This window comes from Octopus sinensis, linkage group LG10 (assembly GCF_006345805.1).
Source record: "Octopus sinensis linkage group LG10, ASM634580v1, whole genome shotgun sequence".
Taxonomy (NCBI): Eukaryota; Metazoa; Mollusca; class Cephalopoda; order Octopoda; family Octopodidae; genus Octopus; species Octopus sinensis.
In genome coordinates, this window is record NC_043006.1 from 29,340,087 (window position 1) to 29,358,426 (window position 18,340).

The 18,340-nt window shown below is 37.6% G+C and overlaps 1 protein-coding gene across 4 annotated transcripts in view; it reads left to right on the forward strand.

Moving 5' to 3' along the window:
- LOC115216172 overlaps positions 1 to 16,704 on the forward strand; it is a 54,368-nt gene extending 37,664 nt beyond the window's left edge. For all 4 annotated transcript variants that reach the window (XM_036506470.1, XM_036506469.1, XM_036506468.1 and 1 more), the window contains 5 exons: positions 566 to 939; positions 4,869 to 4,968; positions 7,920 to 8,190; positions 14,517 to 14,932; positions 16,287 to 16,704. In XM_036506470.1, coding sequence (XP_036362363.1) covers positions 613 to 939; positions 4,869 to 4,968; positions 7,920 to 8,190; positions 14,517 to 14,932; positions 16,287 to 16,297 — 1,125 coding nt within the window. In that variant the 5' untranslated portion in view covers positions 566 to 612 and the 3' untranslated portion in view covers positions 16,298 to 16,704. The remainder of the gene's footprint in view (positions 1 to 565; positions 940 to 4,868; positions 4,969 to 7,919; positions 8,191 to 14,516; positions 14,933 to 16,286) is intronic.
- Positions 16,705 to 18,340: the final 1,636 nt, after the last annotated feature.

Here is an 18,340-nt window from a genome sequence, read left to right on the forward strand (position 1 = left end):
CTGTGTCAAGCACAACAGACTGTTTGCAATCAATGAGCATTCCTTAAATACATGAGTTCACTAAGGCAATGAAGTCAGAAACGAAACTCAGAGAAAAATAATTTTAGTCCAATACTGGAATAAAAGTTACACATATTACTGTACTAAAGTTTTCAGTCTGCACAAACTCTGACAAAAAGCATTGCTAATAATTATACATTATTAAATTATGAATTAATTCCATTCATGTGAGAAACTCAATAGTATAATTAATACTATCAATTATGATAATATCTTGTAGGAAGCAACTTTTCTCTTGATTCTCCTTGCATACATTCATACATTCAGCTAATTTTCCCAATATATGAACAATTCATAAAAAAAAAATCTTTCCCTTTTTTTTTTTGTAATGGTAATTATTACTGACAATGAAAATTATTTAGTTAAGTTTAATTTGATTTTTGATTTTTACTCAACTGTGTCACTTTATCAAGTCTTTGGCTTGCTTTAATTATTTGGTTAAAATAGTTTAAATTTCGAATTTCTACATGTCCACCTTCCCTTGTATTTTATTTTTGTTATTCAGGACTTTCGAAAATTAACATTTGAAAATCTACATTAATCTTAAAGAAAATGAAGCTTATTTTGTTGAGTATTTTCCTTTGCACTTGCCACTTTACCATTAAAGGAGTGTTCCCTCAGCAAGAACGACAAGTATCTTTCAAAGCAATAAATACTTGTGGCCTTAATAGTAAGATAGTGAATGCAAGTGAGATAAAATACACACCAACAAGAATGCAATGTATGGAATTGTGTTCCTGGAATTGGAAATGCAATGCAGTTACTCATTGCATATATGGAGCAAAGTCTTCTGTACAATGTCATCTACATGAAAATATTAATACAATCCTTGACTGTAAGTATCATGAAGAGGTTCCTGAATGTTCATCATGGAAAAAGGTAAAATGAATTTTCTTAATTTTTTCATTTACTTTATTTATTTATGCACTTGTCCATACTTTTCCCAAGAAGATTTCACATTGGTCTTCTCCGACATTCTCTTCTATTTCTATAAGGAATAGTTGTAGTGCACTCAACATTAACCAATTCTTTTCCACCTTACCCATGGTAAAGATAGTTGCTTCATTAAATCTAACATGGCAAATCTTCCTCATAAAAACTGTATCAGAGTAGTTTTTATTTGGTGCAGCTTAATTCTAAACAAGCAGACCTGTGATATCTTCTTAAAGGTATCTAGAGTTACATTACCCAACATATTCTTTCCATTTTTATATTAACAGACTGTAATTTGAGGAAGATTTGGTTGCTATTTCTGGTAGATCAATTAACTATGTAGAGGTAGAGTAGGACAATTTGGGGCAAGTGTTTTTTGTGATGAACTATTTGGTATTCAAAGAAGACATACACACACAAATACAAACAGAACCAGAAACGGACAGATAATATCAAAATATACTGTAAGGAGACTAAAATATGGAGTTATCACTCTTTACAAGATGATTTTTTTTTATAAGAGAAAATAGTATTTCTAGTGATATACTGAAAAATGTAGCCTTATTTAGTTTTTCATTTGATAATTATGAATACCTTTATAGTTTGAAATGGTTCATACCCAACTAGAAAATTTTAGTTCATTGTTATGTAGAATAAAAACAAAAATTTCTAAGTGCCAAGTTGGTGATAGTTTGTTGTACATTTTATAATACTATGTTAGGCCTTGGAGTGCTGACAAATTATGTAAATCGTAATTCTGTCTTTTAGGGATTTGGTTTAGCCAGACATTCTTTGAAGTTTGAGAAGATGTTTTCTTGGTTGTTTTTATTTAATTTAATCAAAGCTATGATTGAGCAGAGCTAGGCTCAATGACATTCCATCCATGGCCAAATTGTAATATTTTTAAGCATTGTGTACCTTGGACTACTTTATACAATATATCCTTTTGAAGGTAGTAAACTGGGATTTCAAAGACTTTTGGCTGCTATTTGTAGCCAGTCAAGCAACCACATAGATGCCTCCTCTTGCTTCAAGACATTTTCAGTTGTTCACTGGTGTGTGAATACTATATATGGTGATCAGGTGACCAGAAGAGAGTTAAGGGACTGTTCATCATATAGCTATAGCAGTCTCACATGTTCTTTACAAAGGCCAATGCACAATGCTTCCTTTCCTCCCCTGGATATGTCACCCCGCCAAATTTGTTTGATGCATGAAACATAATTGTTATTTGTAGAAAAGTTATTCTGAAAGGTGTAGGAGTACATTGATATTAGATGCACAGAATATAAATTAAGTTTAGTTGAGATATTGCTGCATCAGTTCTCATTATCTCTGTCATTTTTCTACTCTTATGTTGTGCATGTGAAGAGGCGCATGGCCCAGTGGTCAAGGTGCTGAGCTCACAATCGCAAGATTATGGGTTTGATTCCTGGTGGATGGTGTTCTTCAGCAAAAATCTTCATTTCGTATTGCTCCAATTCACTCAACGGTAAATGAGTAACCAAATGATGGAACTGCTTTCTGATCAGGGGGAAGGTTGACCTGCCTGCCCAGCCAGTGGAGTGGCATCATTCAAAAGTTAAAATTGTACAAAGCGCATTTTGACCAGTAATTATAACAACATCTGATTATCTGGTTGATCACACAATCATGTGATGTTGTATATATTGAAATGCCATCCAATGAAGGAGCTTGGTGGTGTACAAATGGTTTTTAGATAAGTGAACAGCTTGATTGAATGGTTGGTTGGTGATGGCATTTATATATTGGCTCATCCCATAAATGTGGTTGTTTGTACTTCTTTTATTTTTCAAAATTAAGATAAAGTTCTTTTTTCATCTAAAATATACTCTCCTTAATTTTCTACAATGCTCTTCTATCCATCTGATAGACTTGCAAGGACCCCATTTCCAAAATTCACCTGTCCATGATGAAAAACACTCCTTCAGTACTAATCTGACCTTGTCTACAGAATTCATAGTTTTTCCATCCAAATGACCCAATTTGCTGACTTTTCTGATGGTTTGCAGGTGTCAATGAATGGTTGACTGACCAAATCCAAGCTTTTCTGCTAGTTCCTCAACAGTTATGATGGGATTTTGTTCCACCAGGGTTTGTAGGACCTCCTCATTGAGCTCTACAGATTTTCCGGATGAGGATTGTCTTCTAGACTATAGTTTCCAGCTCAGAATTTCTGGAACCACCATTGACACTGGCTTATGCTTATTGTCCGATCCCCATATACTACATTAATATTCCTTGCGCTTTCTGTTGTGTTGTTGAACCCATAAAGTAAAATATGCTGAGTATGCTCATCTGTCACTTCCAATATAGCTTTGAAAAATATAACTGTTAAAATCGAACTGCACTCTTCAAAATTTGCACTAAGAATAAGCACAAGGTAAAATTACTACCTGCTTTGATAGCAAGTTGATGCAAGTAGTTTATCCCGTTCCACTCTGACTTTTAGTTCATGCAATTGAAAAAGTCACATTATTTATGGGATGACCCAAAGTATCTATGATACTGGGGTTTTTTTTTCCTTTTTTTTCAAATAAAACATTATAACCACTTTCCTTTTAAGAATATCATCCTATCAAAGCTGTACATTGTGATCTTTATGATATGGAGGCATACTTTTGTATATATCCACCATCTCTACCACCGGATTTGTTCTGATTTATCAGTAACTAGCAGCATTGCCCGGCTTTGACACACAAGTTGAGTTTTATATATATAGATTTCTCAACAGGGATTTCAGGGGAGAGTTTCAGGGAGTCGCTGGCGATGTATCGTGATGATCAAAAATCCGGCCTGCTAAAATTTGGTTAAAGTGATTCAAACTGCAGACTCAATGCAAAATGGTCACATTTAATTCAAAGCATTAAAAATGTTATGGAAACAATTGGTATGTATTCACAAAGACCAAACGATTAATACGAAAAAACCCTCAAGGCTACGTCCTGAAAATTCATTTCTTTGCCGAATTTCTACAATGTTTACGGCGATTCGTTTTTATATCTTGATTTTTTATTTTTCATGCAATTTACGCATGCTTGCACGCGTGGTGAACACAGTTCACGTCAAACAGCTGACTGAGTAAAGTTCACTATTCAATGCATGGGATAAGGCCTAAACAAGCACATTATCGATTTTTGCACTTGCGAGATGAATTTCGGAACAGTGATCCATTTTTGGTGGTTCTACGATTTGTTGGCTAGGAGGAGATGTGCCGGGAAGTTAAACACACAGACACACAAGTTGAGTTTTATATATAGAGATTTAGAAGTTGAGGGATTTCCATTGGAGATACAGCATGGTTTCTTTCATTATTACATCTGAATTCATAGATAAGGATGAAGGTTTTAGTTCTATAAAGGTGTTTGTAAGATGCCAGTGTTCTGTTTCATTGTGCTTAGCATTTTTATATTATGGTTATGTGGTAATGGTATACACTGACAACCTTGTTTGTCGCTCTCTGTTTAGTGTGGTTGCTAAGATTAATGAATATTTCTTGCCTTTGTTCCATGTGAGCAAGACCATTGTTCAATTTTAGGAAGTCACATAATCTTAATATAAACACAAATGCATATACACACATATATACACACTTATGTATGAGGTGGGTGATGAAAATTCCTGGCTTTAAGGGTATCACAAAAGGCCTGATTGGAGTCCCAACCTTTTGAGTTTCTTTTCAGGGCTTAGTAAAACTGAAGGGCCACTGAAATAAGTGTGTGAACATGAGACAGGAATATATTGAATAAAATCATAATTAACTGATCCTCCTGTATTTTCTTTTACTCAAAGCTAAGACATTTTCATTAGCCCCTCGTATATAAATAACACATAATATAACATATATATTCCAGGTGACACCGTGTCATAACAATGGTATTTGGCACTGGGAAAACAATACATGTGACTGCTTTTTTACCTATAAAGATAAATACTGCAAAATATTCAGACCGAGTAAGTTTTTCATTTTTTACTTTCTTTTTACTTGTTGGACTGTGGCCATGATGGGGCATTGCATTGAAAGATTTAGTTGACTTCAACCTAGTTGGTTTCAACCACTATGTTAAGGAGATGTAAACAAAAGAATGTCAACTAGTTGGAGGACGGAAAGGGGGAAAGCACAAAGACTCACACACACACACACATCATCATTTGATGTCTACCTTCCATGCAAGCAAGAGTTGGATAGTTCAACCGGAGCCAAACAAGCAGAAGACAACTCCAGGCTAATGTCTCTGTTTTGGAAGGGTTTTTATGATTGGATGCTCTTTCTAACACCACCCACTCTGCAGAGTGGACTGAGTGCTTTTTATGTGACACCAGCACAGGCAAGGCCAGTTTTGGCATGATTTTACAGCTGGATGCCCTTATATATATATATAGCACAGGCCTCCACTAAAAGCATAAGGAATTGACTAACCTGAGGTTGTATTAAAAACTACTTGCAAACACCGAGACTAAACCTGAAACCATATGGTCACAAAGTGAGCTGCTTAACTATGCAGCCATGCCTGCACCTAAGTTTTGTTTGAAAGAATTTACTGTGTTACAAGTATTTGTAATCAAATTAAAAATTTACAATGCTCTGAGTTAAATCCTGTGGATTGTTTTTGGATCATTGATGTAAATGATATACATACATTCCTCCTCCTCCTCATCATCATCCTTTAACGTCCGCTTTCCATGCTAGCATGGGTTGGACGATTTGACTGAAGTCTGGCGAACCAAATGGCTGAACCAGGCTCCAATCTGATCTGGTAGAATTTCTACAGCTAGATGCTCTTCCTAACGCTAACCACTCTGAGAGTGTAATGGGTACTTTTACATGCCACCAGCATGAGGGCCAGTCAGGCAGTGCTGGCAACGGCCACACTCAGATGGTGCTTTTTAAGTGCCACCTGACAGGAACCAGTCCAGCGGCACTGGCAACGACCTATACATACATATATATATATATACATATATACATATATATATATATATATATATATATATATATATATATATATATATATATATATATATATATATATATATATAAATACATATATATTTTTATATATATATTTCATCATCATCATCGTATAACGTCCATTTTCCATGCTGGCATGGGTAGCCGGCTCGACTGGAGTCTGGGAAGCCAGGAGGCTGCACCAGGCTCAAGTTTGAGCTGGCAGTGTTTCTACAGCAGGATGCCCTTCCTAACGCCAACCAGTCCGAGAGTGTAGTGGCTACTTTTTACATGCCATTAACACAGAGGCCAGAGGGATCTGGCATCAACCACGATCAGTTGGTGCTTTTTACATACCACCAGCACGGGGATTGCAACTACAATTTCCATTTGATTGTGATTTGATTTTGATGTACTTAACTCAATAGGTCTCCTCAAGCACAGCATGTTGCCCTATGATCCAAGGCACTTTTGAGAGGGCTGGTTATGCAATGCTGGTGTAGGTTACAGCTGTGAACTCATGTTATTTGCTGGGTCTTCTCAGTCCTAGCATATCCCCAGAGGTCTCTGTCTTTTGTCATTGCCTCTGTGAGGCCCAACGTTTGAAGGTCATGCTTCACTATCTTATCCTGGGTTTCCCTCTACCCTGGATTCCTTCCACTGTTTGGGAGTGGCACTTCATACATCTCTCCTCATCCATCTGTACTACATGACTATACCAACGCAAACGTCTCTTTTGCACGCCACATCCAATATTTCTCCAAGGGCGCTTACACTCTGTTGTGTATGCACACTGACATTACACATCCGGTAGATCCTACTAGCTTCAGTTCTTTTGAGCCTACGCATGTTTTCAGCAGCCACGGCCCATGTTTCACTGCTATGAAGCATGGTAGTTTGCACACATGCATTATACAATCTACCTTTCACTCTGAGCGAGAGGCCCTTTGTCACCAGTAGGGGTAGAAGCTTTCTGAACTTTGATCAGGCTTCTATTATTCTAGTCGTGACACTCTCTGAGCATCCCACCCCCTACAGACTTGGTCACCTAGGTAGCAAAAGCTATCAACTACTTCTAGTTTCTCCCCATGGTATGTAATGGAATCTGTTTTCTGAGCATCTGTGGTGTTTATTGCCCCTGAGCATCTGCTGCACATGAAAGCTATCTTCCTGGTTAATCTTCCTTTGATGTTGCTGCACTTCTTATGTGTCCATAGCTTACACTGGGTACATCTTATGGAGTTTCTACCTACACCTTTTCTACAGATCAAGCAGGGCCACCTACCTGAATTGCCAGGTGACACGCTGTGCTTCAGAAGACCTGTTCAGTCAAGTGAAATCGTAGTTGTGACTGATGCCAGTACTGCCTGAATGGCACCTATGCTGGTGGCACATAATAAGCACCATTCAAGCATGAGTCAATGAGTTTCGCCTGACTGGCTCCCCGTGCCAGTAGCACATAAAAAGCACCATTTGAACATGGTCAATGCCAGTGCCCTCAGACAGGCTTCTGTGTCGGTGGCACATAAAAAGCATCATCTGAATGTGGTTGATGGCAGTGCCGCCTGATTGGTTCCCATGCTGGTTGTATGTAAGAAGTACCCATTACACTCTTGAAGTGGTTGGCATTTGGAAGAGCATCCAGCTGTAGAACCCTTGCCAGATCATATGGAAAGTGTAGCGAGTCTTATTTATGAAATTGGAGAGCCCAACAAGTCTTATTCATGACAGTCTTATTTATGAAATTGGAAAGTCTGGTATATTAATACCAACCTTTCCGATCTGTGAATCATTCTTTCAATGTCACTTAAATTGTATTAGCAGAATTATTTGTGCAAATTTTGGAAATTGTGAGGCTTTCCAATTTCATAAGATTGCTATGTAATCTTAGAAAATTTTTATAAAGGTAACTTAATCACATTTATTAAGATACTTATGATTTTATTTGTTACAGGTTCTTGCAAAGAAGTATATCAAACATTTATTGCTGCTGGGAGAACACCTTCTAGCAATAAGTTTGTTGTCTATACTCCAGATAAGAAACCCATTGAAGTATTTTGCGATTTTAGAAATACTTTTGGTGTAACATACATCTCCAAATACTCCTTGTTGAACATGACCAAAGATGATCTGCAACTGTTTGTGCCTGACTCAAGTAGGTTCGTGATGAAATATGCCATTGCAAATGGATCTCAAATTGAAGCTACTTTAAAATTACCATCAATGTGAGTACTTGTGTCCCATTTTGTTTGCTTACTTTTTTTATGCTTTCGCAGTCGATAGTTATAAAGTATCTCCACTATAGATGGAAAAGGCAAAATGAAGTTTCTCATTGTACCTGCTAAGAGTTAGGTGGATTAAGTTACTGACAGTATTTTAATCTATTATACAACACTAATGATTAAATGCAAATGTATTCAATTTTTTGATACCCAGGAAAACCTGGGACGAGGTGGTGAAGCACGACCTTCGAACTTTAGGTCTCACCAAGGAAATGACTGAAGACCGAGTCCTATGGAAGTGTGCTGTGCATGAGAGGACCCGGCAGGACTAGTCAGGCCATATCCCGTGGCCCCTACCTGGGACGTAGTCGATCCACCTGTGCATACCTTCCTTCTTGTGACACTTGTGAAGACCTGCTGAGGCAAGTGAAAATCAATCAAAATAGATGAACATCAATGGAATTTGTATCTTGTGGCACACAAGAAAACCATCCGAACGTGGCCGTAGCCAGTACCGCATCGACTGGCCTCTGTGCTGTGGGAACATGGTGGCACATAAAAACACCATCCGAAGACCCGGCAAGACTAGTCAGGTCATAACCCGTGGGCCCTACCTGGGACGTAGTCAGTCCACCTGTACATACCTTCCTTCTTGTGACACTTGTGAAGACCTGCTGAGGCAAGTGAAAATCAAATCAAATCAAAACAAATCAAAATAGATGAACATCAATGGAATTTGTATCCTTGTGGTACCAGTGCCGGTGGCACACAAGAATCCATCCGAACGTGGCCGTAGTCAGTACCGCTTGTGGTACCAGTGCCGGTGGCACACAAGAATCCATCCCAACGTGGCCGTAGTCAGTACCGCGTGGGCACATAACAAACACCATCCGGTCGTGGCCGTTCGCCAGCCTCATCTAGCACCTGTGTCGGTGGCACATAAAAAGTAGTCAGTACCGCTTGTGGTACCAGTGCCGGTGGCACACAAGAATCCATCCGAACATGGCCGTAATCAGTACCGCATCACTGGCCATCGTGCTGTGGGCACATAACAAACACCATCCGGTCGTGGCCGTTCGCCAGCCTTATCTAGCACCTGTGTCGGTGGCACATAAAAACACCTTCCGAAGACCCGGCAAGACTAGTCAGGCCATAAACCATGGCCCCTACCTGGGACGTAGTCAGTCCACCTGTGCATACCTTCCTCCTTGTGATACTTGTGAAGGCCTGTTGAGGCAAGTGAAAATCAAAATCAAAATCAAATCAAAACAAATCAAAATAGATGAACACCAATGGAATTTGTATCTTTGTGGTACCAGTGCCGGTGGCACACAAGAGAAAACCATCCGAAAGTGGCCGTAGCCAGTACCGCATCGACTGGCCTCCGTGCTGTGGGCACATGACAAACACCATCCGATCGTGGCCGTTCGCCAGCCTCATCTAGCACCTGTGTCGGTGGCACATAAAAACACCATCCGAAGACCCAGCAAGACTAGTCAGGCCATAACCCATGGCCCCTACCTGGGACGTAGTCAGTCCACCTGTGCATACCTTCCTTCTTGTGACACTTGTGAAGACCTGTTGAGGCAAGTGAAAATCAAATCAAAACAAATCAAAATAGATGAACATCAATGGAATCTGTATCTTTGTGGTACCGGTGGCACACACTTTGTGGTACCAGTGCCGGTGGCACACAAGAGAACCATCCGAACGTGGCCGTAGCCAGTTCCACATCGACCTGCCTCCGTGCTGTGGGCACGTAACAAACACCATCCAATCATGGCCGTTCGCCGGCCTCATCTGGCACCTGTGCCGGTGGCACATAAAAACACCTTCCGAAGACCCGGCAAGACTAGTCAGTCCACCTGTGCATACCTTCCTTCTTGTGACACTTGTGAAGACCTGTTGAGACAAGTGAAAATCAAAACAAATCAAAATAGATGAACATCAATGGAATTTGTATCTTTGTGGTGCCGGTGCCGGTGGCACGTGGCACATAAGAAAACCATCCGAGCGTGGCCGTAGCCAGTACCGCATCGACTGGCCTCCGTGCTGTGGCACGTAACAAGCACCATCCGATCGTGGCCGTTTGCCAGCCTCATCTGGCACTGTGTCGGTGGCACATAAAAACACCATCCGAGCGTGGCCGTCTGCCAGCCTCGTCTGGCACCTGTGTCGGTGGCACATAAAAACACCATCCGAGCGTGCCGTCTGCCAGCCTCGTCTGGCACTGTGTCGGTGGCACATAAAAACACCATCCGAGCGTGGCCATCTGCCAGCCTCGTCTGGCACCTGTGTCGGTGGCACATAAAAAGACCATCCGAGCGTGGCCGTCTGCCAGCCTCGTCTGGCACCTGTGTCGGTGGCACATAAAAAACACCATCCGAGCGTGGCCGTCTGCCAGCCTCGTCTGGCACCTGTGTCGGTGGCACATAAAAAACACCATCCGAGCGTGGCCGTTTGCCAGCCTCGTCTGGCACCTGTGTCGGTGGCACATAAAATCACCCACTACACTCTCAGAGTGGTTGGCGTTAGGAAGGGCATCCAGCTGTAGAAACACTGCCAGATCTGACTGGACTGGTGCAGCTTTCGGGCTCCCCAGACCCCAGTTGAACCGTCCAACCCATGCTAGCATGGAGGGCGGACGTTAAATGATGATGATGATGATGATGATGATGATGGATAACTATGACTCAGCTTTTTCTATTAACTAACAACAAGAGGGATAATAGCATAAGCACTTGTTACAACAGTTGTGAGCTTACAAAAGAACAGATAAGGTTGAAGGAAGATAATCAGAAATATCTCTAGAAAACTTACATATTTTTTCTTGTAGAAAACTTACATATCATTCTCTAAAATAATCTAGTTGTGTACAGTACCCCCACTGCACACATACAAAGCTTCTTAATATGTGATCTTAGTGTTTCTAAATATTAGATAAGTATCATTATACCTAATGTATAGAATAAAATATATGGTGACAAAACATCAATATGATTCAACAACCCATAATATTATTGCCAGCAAGTCTGGATCATTCTTTTTAATTCAGTATTAGTTACAGTGAGGCAACACTTAGCACTGATAACAGTGGGGAACAAATTCTAAAAATGTTTCTTGGTACCTCAGATTTTAAACCTGATTCTATACATATTCACTGCACTGAAAAAGAATATGACATTCATTTATTTCTAGTAACTCTAGCTTTTGAGATAAGGCACTTACTAATAAGTGTACCCATATCACAATAGTGGGAAATGGTTTTGTTTTATGCAACAATGTTCAAGACTTGCTAAGTAGGTGTATCAAAATATGTACCAAGCGAATAGTGATTATCCATAGCTAGTTCTAAGGGGAGCTGAAAATATATGCCTCTATACAATAGCAACAGATATGGATCAATTCCAATTGGTCACTTGACTAAAATGACCAATCAACAGGAAACAACATTATTGGTCTTACAGAAGATGTCATATCACAATCATAAATGGCTAATCCATGTGGATCTTAAGATGATGAATTTTCTCATGCATTAGCAGAATGGATACACTAAGTATTCCTGCTTTATCTGTCTTTGGGATAGTAGATCTAATGATGAGAACTGGATGAGAAAACAATGGTCTCTGAAAGAAAACATGATCATTGGAGAAAGGAATGTAATTAGAGTACTGTTGTCTGACAGAGATAAGATCATTTTACCATCACCATATGATTAAACTAGGTTTAATTAAACAGTTTGTGAAGGATTTGAACAAAGAAGGGGGCTGCTTTGACTACACAAGCAGCAAATTTCCAGCACTGAGCATGGTGAAATTGAAGTCAAATGTTTTTCAACAGGATAACTCATATAGAAACCTAATTCTCAAGATTCAATGAAGAATGCAAAGGAAAATGTGTAGTCTTCATTCTGGTTGTAAGAAATTTTCTTGGGACCCATAAAGCAGAAAACTATTGTGAACTAGTGAAGAACATGTTGTCTTCTTGCTATCAATTTGGCTTTAATGTATCAAACAGCATTACCTCTATAGTCACTTAAATGGTTTCTCAGACAACCATGGTGACCTAAGTGGTTAACAATTCCACCAAGATTTAAAGAACTACAAAAGAAAGATACCAGAGACACTGGGACACCCATATGATAGCAGTTTACTACTAGACTATTCAACATGATTGTCGTTGGGTAGTTCATCATAGATATCCGTTTCCATGAAATACTTGAATAAATTAACATAGCATCGATGAAATTTCCTACGTTTGCTTCACTGGATGTAAGTTAATCATGAATAACTAGATCCTTCAAAGTATGAAACCATTTTTTTATCCAACAATAATGATTTGTAGCTATCAATCCTTATACTCCGTTTGTTGCTTGATGCATAGCAGCAATTAAGCTTATAACATACCATGGCTGATGAAGAAAAAGTGATTTCATATTTACAACCAGTGATCAAAATTTACCTGAAACACAATATTTCAGGCACCAAATTTTGTTCCCATTGTCATGAATGAAGCAGAAATATATGGGAGTTGCGAAACAAGAAGACAGGAAAATCATGAATGTCATCGCTACAACCCCCCCACCCCCACCCGATCATCATTATTGTTTTATGCCCATTCTCCATGATGACATTCCTTTCTGTCTTATCTTATTCTATTTTAGATTTTTAAAAAGTTACATAAATTAAACCCATTGACATGCACTAAATTAGTATTTATCATATGGCTGCTATCTGAAAATTATTTGATCTGAAGCAATTCTATTTTTCTAAACCCACAAATTAACATTTATGTTATATCTATTTAGCTATTTGCTATCACTTTGGAAAATTAAAGTTGAAGTTACATTTAACTGTCAATGCTTAATGAAGAGGAAAAATCTGGAATTAATTTCTGTATTTCCCAGAAAAATAAAAACATAACATTAGTGTTCTCATTACTTAATTGATTCTTCTCCATAGTGACCATATCCTATCACTTAATTTACTAAGTAGATTGTAAAAATCCATTAAAATATTATTCTGGAATCAACACCATGTAACAATATAAATACAGCAATGTGTGTACAATAACAATTACATCAAAGAACAAATGCAGCAAGAGATTTGGAAATAACTTGGCAGTGCTAATGCAGTCAGTTGAAAACTTTGCATTTTGGATGTCAGAAAGTTTCAGGGATCATCAGGAGGCCTTCCTCTCAACAACTTTACAGCTCATTGGCACCCCACCTCACTTATGTGAGGCCCCACTCACTGTTTCAATAGACTAGTATTCCCACTTTGGGATCATTACCTCTGTAGCCAAGTTTCGTTATTCCTTTTCAGCCATATCCAATGGCTGACTTTCTCAATTATCACTTGGATCTCTATATAACATATTTCTGGATTCTATTTCTGGATTTCTCTTAAAATATTATAGGATCATTAAACAACTTATTGAAGGTAATATAATATCATTGTTTTTATTCCATGACATCACCTAACATACTATAAGTAGTTCTTCGACTGCACTGCTCAAAGATATTTTTCAAACATCTCATTTAATTAGAAAATTATTTTAGAGAGAAAATTTAAACATCTATTCCCATGCTTCTGTTTGACAAGTAAATTTATCAAAGTCATAGTCATCTAATGTTCTCTTTGCCGTGCTTGCATGGGGCAGACAAAATTTATTGACATATTCCTGAACATTCTATTCTAGTTGCCAACCCTCACTTATTTCCCCAGAAGACAATATTTCCCATGGTCAGATGTTTTCCACAAAAGGCTGGAAATGAATGACACCATTTGTATGGGAGAGATTCTCATTTACAACCATCACAAGATGTCCAGACAAGGGTACACACAAACACACAAGACAGGTTTCTTTCAGTTTCCATCTAGTGAATTAACTCTCAAGACTTTGGTTAGATAACCCAAGGTACCATAGTTAATGACACTGAACCCTAAACTATATGAATACAAAGTGAGCTTCTTAACCATAAAGCCTTGCCTTCACCTATAAAATGTTGAAACTAAAATAGTTTTATTACCATGGAGTCATATTGATCATTTTAAACATTCATATGTTTATATATACTTTCATTTTGTCAATGCATCAAAGACTTTCTGTACAGAATTACTATCTTTCCACAAATTAATAAACTCATTTGCTTAGTGGCAGGTGTTTAAGTGACTGTCATTTCTTTCTTAGAGTGTTATATGTAGTGCCTGTTGTTACATCAAAGAGTATTTAGTGCCTAAAATGCCAAATATTTTATGGTGTGTGTGGTCAGTATAATAGACAGTTGTTCTCTTGATTATGTTGAGTTTCTTTCTTATATATTACAGATACTCAGACAACTGGACTGTCACACTTGGAGTGAATCGGGTTTTGTCAATTACACCAGTAAACTTTCAACTGGGACCATTTATATTAATTGTTGCTTTGCCAATTAGTCACGTTTATGCTGGTATTACACTTGGATATAATGCTGAAGGAACTGACTTTACATATTCGACTTGTGATCAAAATAGAAATAATTATTTTGCTTTTTACGCAAACGCAAACCAGCTGACACCAAAAAGATACTCAAGGATAGGAATGACTTACCACTGGCAAAGCAAGGCCAAAAGTGTTCCTTCATCAGCTTTGTTAACCAAAGAATTTTTATATTTTTTTGAAATTTACTTTGGAGGTTGTGGTGGACTTGTTACTTGTAACGCAGAGCAGAAATGTACTGGAGCATCTCCAGGTTTTATCTTTGGTAAGTATTTCAATTTAAGTTTATTAATTTAAAAGTTGTTATCTCAGATCAGGTTTCCATGTGATCTTGCCAACATTCTTGACGCTGATATGAGTATTTTGGATCTGTAAATTTGAATATTTCAAAGAAGTGTTCAAACAGAAGTTACTCCAGTGTCTTGAATTCATATCTACCTCAAATAGTTTACTGAATGTTCATGAAGAGAATTTATTCTAAGTAACTGAGTTCACAAAGGCTTTCTAGGAAAAATGTTACCTATACAATCACAGATAGACTGACAGACAATTCCTTCAAGAAGGAATTGAATTCACATCTTAGATCTACTGACGGGAGATGGCTGCAAGATTAAAATATTAGATTATATGCTCTTACACTCTTATTTCAAACCTACAGGGAATTAAGTTGCTCATTGTCATGGCACTAGTATCAAATCAGAACCAAAATACACAAAAATGTATCCTTTTACATCATGGAGTATTACTGGTAACAAATGAACCTGTTGCAACAGGGGTTAGGTAGGTTGTATGAACATTAGGCACAATGCCTGGTGGTATTTATTCTTGTGTTTGGATCCTGCCAAGGTCATCAAATAAAATAGCAATTAGGGAAAAGGGAGGAGTAGACAGAATTGTCTGATCATTGGTTAGGGTGCCTTGTAGTATTTGTTCCTCTTCAAATCCTACCATGGCCTACCTAACTTGTTGACTTAATCCTTCTTCACTCACTTGATCCTTTGTGGAGTGATGAGCAGAATTCATTTTGTTGGAAGCATTTGAGCCAAGTATCCAGCTTGTGGATTTCTCTCACCAGTCTTTGAGGCTCTGAAAAGGATCATCAATGGGTGTTGTTTCTTTTGACCAAGTAATGAAAGATAGAAATAGAAATCCTATCCAGTGAGGTGTGTGGAAAGTGGCCATCTTATATATGTGTTTTTCTGTAGCTGTTGAAGGTCAAGTTCCATTGAAGGAAGGGTGTGATCAAAACCTACCCCACCTCATTAATTAACCTACATCAGGTTAAATTAAATTCAAAACAGATCATTTTGCATATGTTGTGCCTAAAAGAAGATGGGATGGTTAAGTAATCGCTTCTAATTTAAGCACAAAGTCAGTGATGTGGCAGATGAGATAATTGATGACATTGAATCTCAGCATTTAATGGCAAAGTTGACCATGCAATCTAATAATGGAATAAATACTGTAAGAAATTTAAGAACAAAAACAAAAATCATCAAATTTTATAATTAGATAACATAATTATCTGAAAATATAATTATTTAAAGTGTGATTGGCAGAACGTTTTATTAATTAAATTTAATAACTGTTTTAATTCTTTTCATGATGGTTTCTTTCAGGTATTCCTTAAGTAGACAATTCATTGATGTCAAATGAGAGCAAATCAGGACGGAAAACAAGCAAACACAGCACAACAAAGAAGAAGTAACAGAGTTCAATGATAAATACAAACAGAATAGTTCCCAACAAATACTGAACATTACACTGTTATCAATAGAAGATCTAAGAACAATAAACATGCATCATACAACAACACGTAGTAAACATTAGAAAATTCTGGAACAGTCAATGGACAACAGAAAATATTATGAAGCTTTCTGAGATGAATGATAATTTTTAAAAAGTAAACGAAAGTATGAAATAGATAGCTGCTGTGCGGTGGTACCCTAGTGTGACCACAGCCAACAGAAAGAGTGAGTCATAAAGTAGACAATGTATGTATTAGACAGCTTTTAAATAAACAGTATTATGTATAGAGCAGTATTTGTTGAAGTTTTTGTATTTCTATGCTAAAATATATCAGTGAATCAGTGAGTTTGACTTTAGATTTAAAAGTATTAATCCTGCTATGAGCCATGGTGTCAGATATTTAGTTCTTTACAGTATTAGGGCTAAAAGAACAGAGGCAATATTTTGGATTACCAATTGATGGATTTTGAGATCATATTTGGTAGATTATATATTTGGAACATTGTAATCATTGCTTTTCATACCAGAACTAAAAAAGGAAAATCATAATAAATACCTTATCCATTTTCCCCAACAATTTCATAGTGTTCTCTCACATTTTGGGTCCCAGTGCACAGTTATGGAATTATCATTTCTGCATATACATGTTTTGCAAATAATTTGCAGATGCATGTGGTACCAGTGTCATGAGGATATTCATAATACTACTGATAGTGCAGTTTACTGTCATTACTTGCATTTCAGTTTTAATCATGATTTCATCAAAAAGAATTTTCAGGATAACTGTTGTACAACTAAGTCAACGTAAAACCCTCAAATAGTCCTTTATTACCTCCTAGGAAAGACACAACACCAGTCAACCTTTAGAAATTCATTACATTTTGGTTGTTTGAAAATGATGTTCTTTTATTTATCAATTTGTAACTCTCTTGGTTTCTTTCAGAATGTATAAGGATATACACTAACTGTATGTTAAGGGAGCTGCTACTTGGTTGTTCTACATGCTAAAAATAGCAACTGAATTGCCTCTGTCTTGCAAAAGTGACTAATTAGACCAGTGCTTTTCAAACTTTTTGCTGGAGTGGAACCCCAAGGAAACATTCCACTGGCTCGAGGAACCCCTGTGCAATAATTTATTAGTCTTATGCACACATATCTGCACAGGAGAATTAAAAATTAGTGCCGATTTTAGCAGTTTTGTAACTTCTTGTGGAACCCTGGTTGAAAACCACTGAATTAGACAATGCATTTACACTGTGCAACATGAATTGTCTTGTTAATCATTTACGACTCATGTGTCAAACACACAGCCTACATACAACCCGTTTTAAACACGAATATGGCCTGCAAGTAGTGTAGCTAAAAGTTTGCCACTGGGAAACCCAAGAAATTTTTAATAATAAAAATACTTAATAATGATTTAATTAATAGAAATAAGATAACTTGATGAGCAAATAAAAGGTTTAAAAATTTTTTTACTTTGAAATAAAGAATTGATATGATAGAATTTTAAATAATGAGCATTGTTCAGTTGTAGATCTGATAACTTTACACTTGTTTTGACATACTGTTCAATTTTTGCCGGTGAATGCTGCATATACACATTTAGCGCACATGATTCAGTGCATAGTCTCATTTGTTTCACAATTTAAAATTGAGAATGTTTGGACCTTTAAAAGTCAATTTACAATGGCTTCTGCTCCACCAGGTAAGAAAATGAGGAAGTTGAATGAAAAAGGTTGCATTTTTCAAGAAAAGTGGGAGTTGCTGTGTTTCTGCACAACTGTTATCTCAAAGGTACATTGCTTAATTTGCAATAACTGCATTGCAACACCAAAGGAATACAACTTAAAACACACACAAAACAAGAAAAAAAAATCACAAGTCTTCCTATGTTACACACGAAGGTGGTCTCATGTATGGA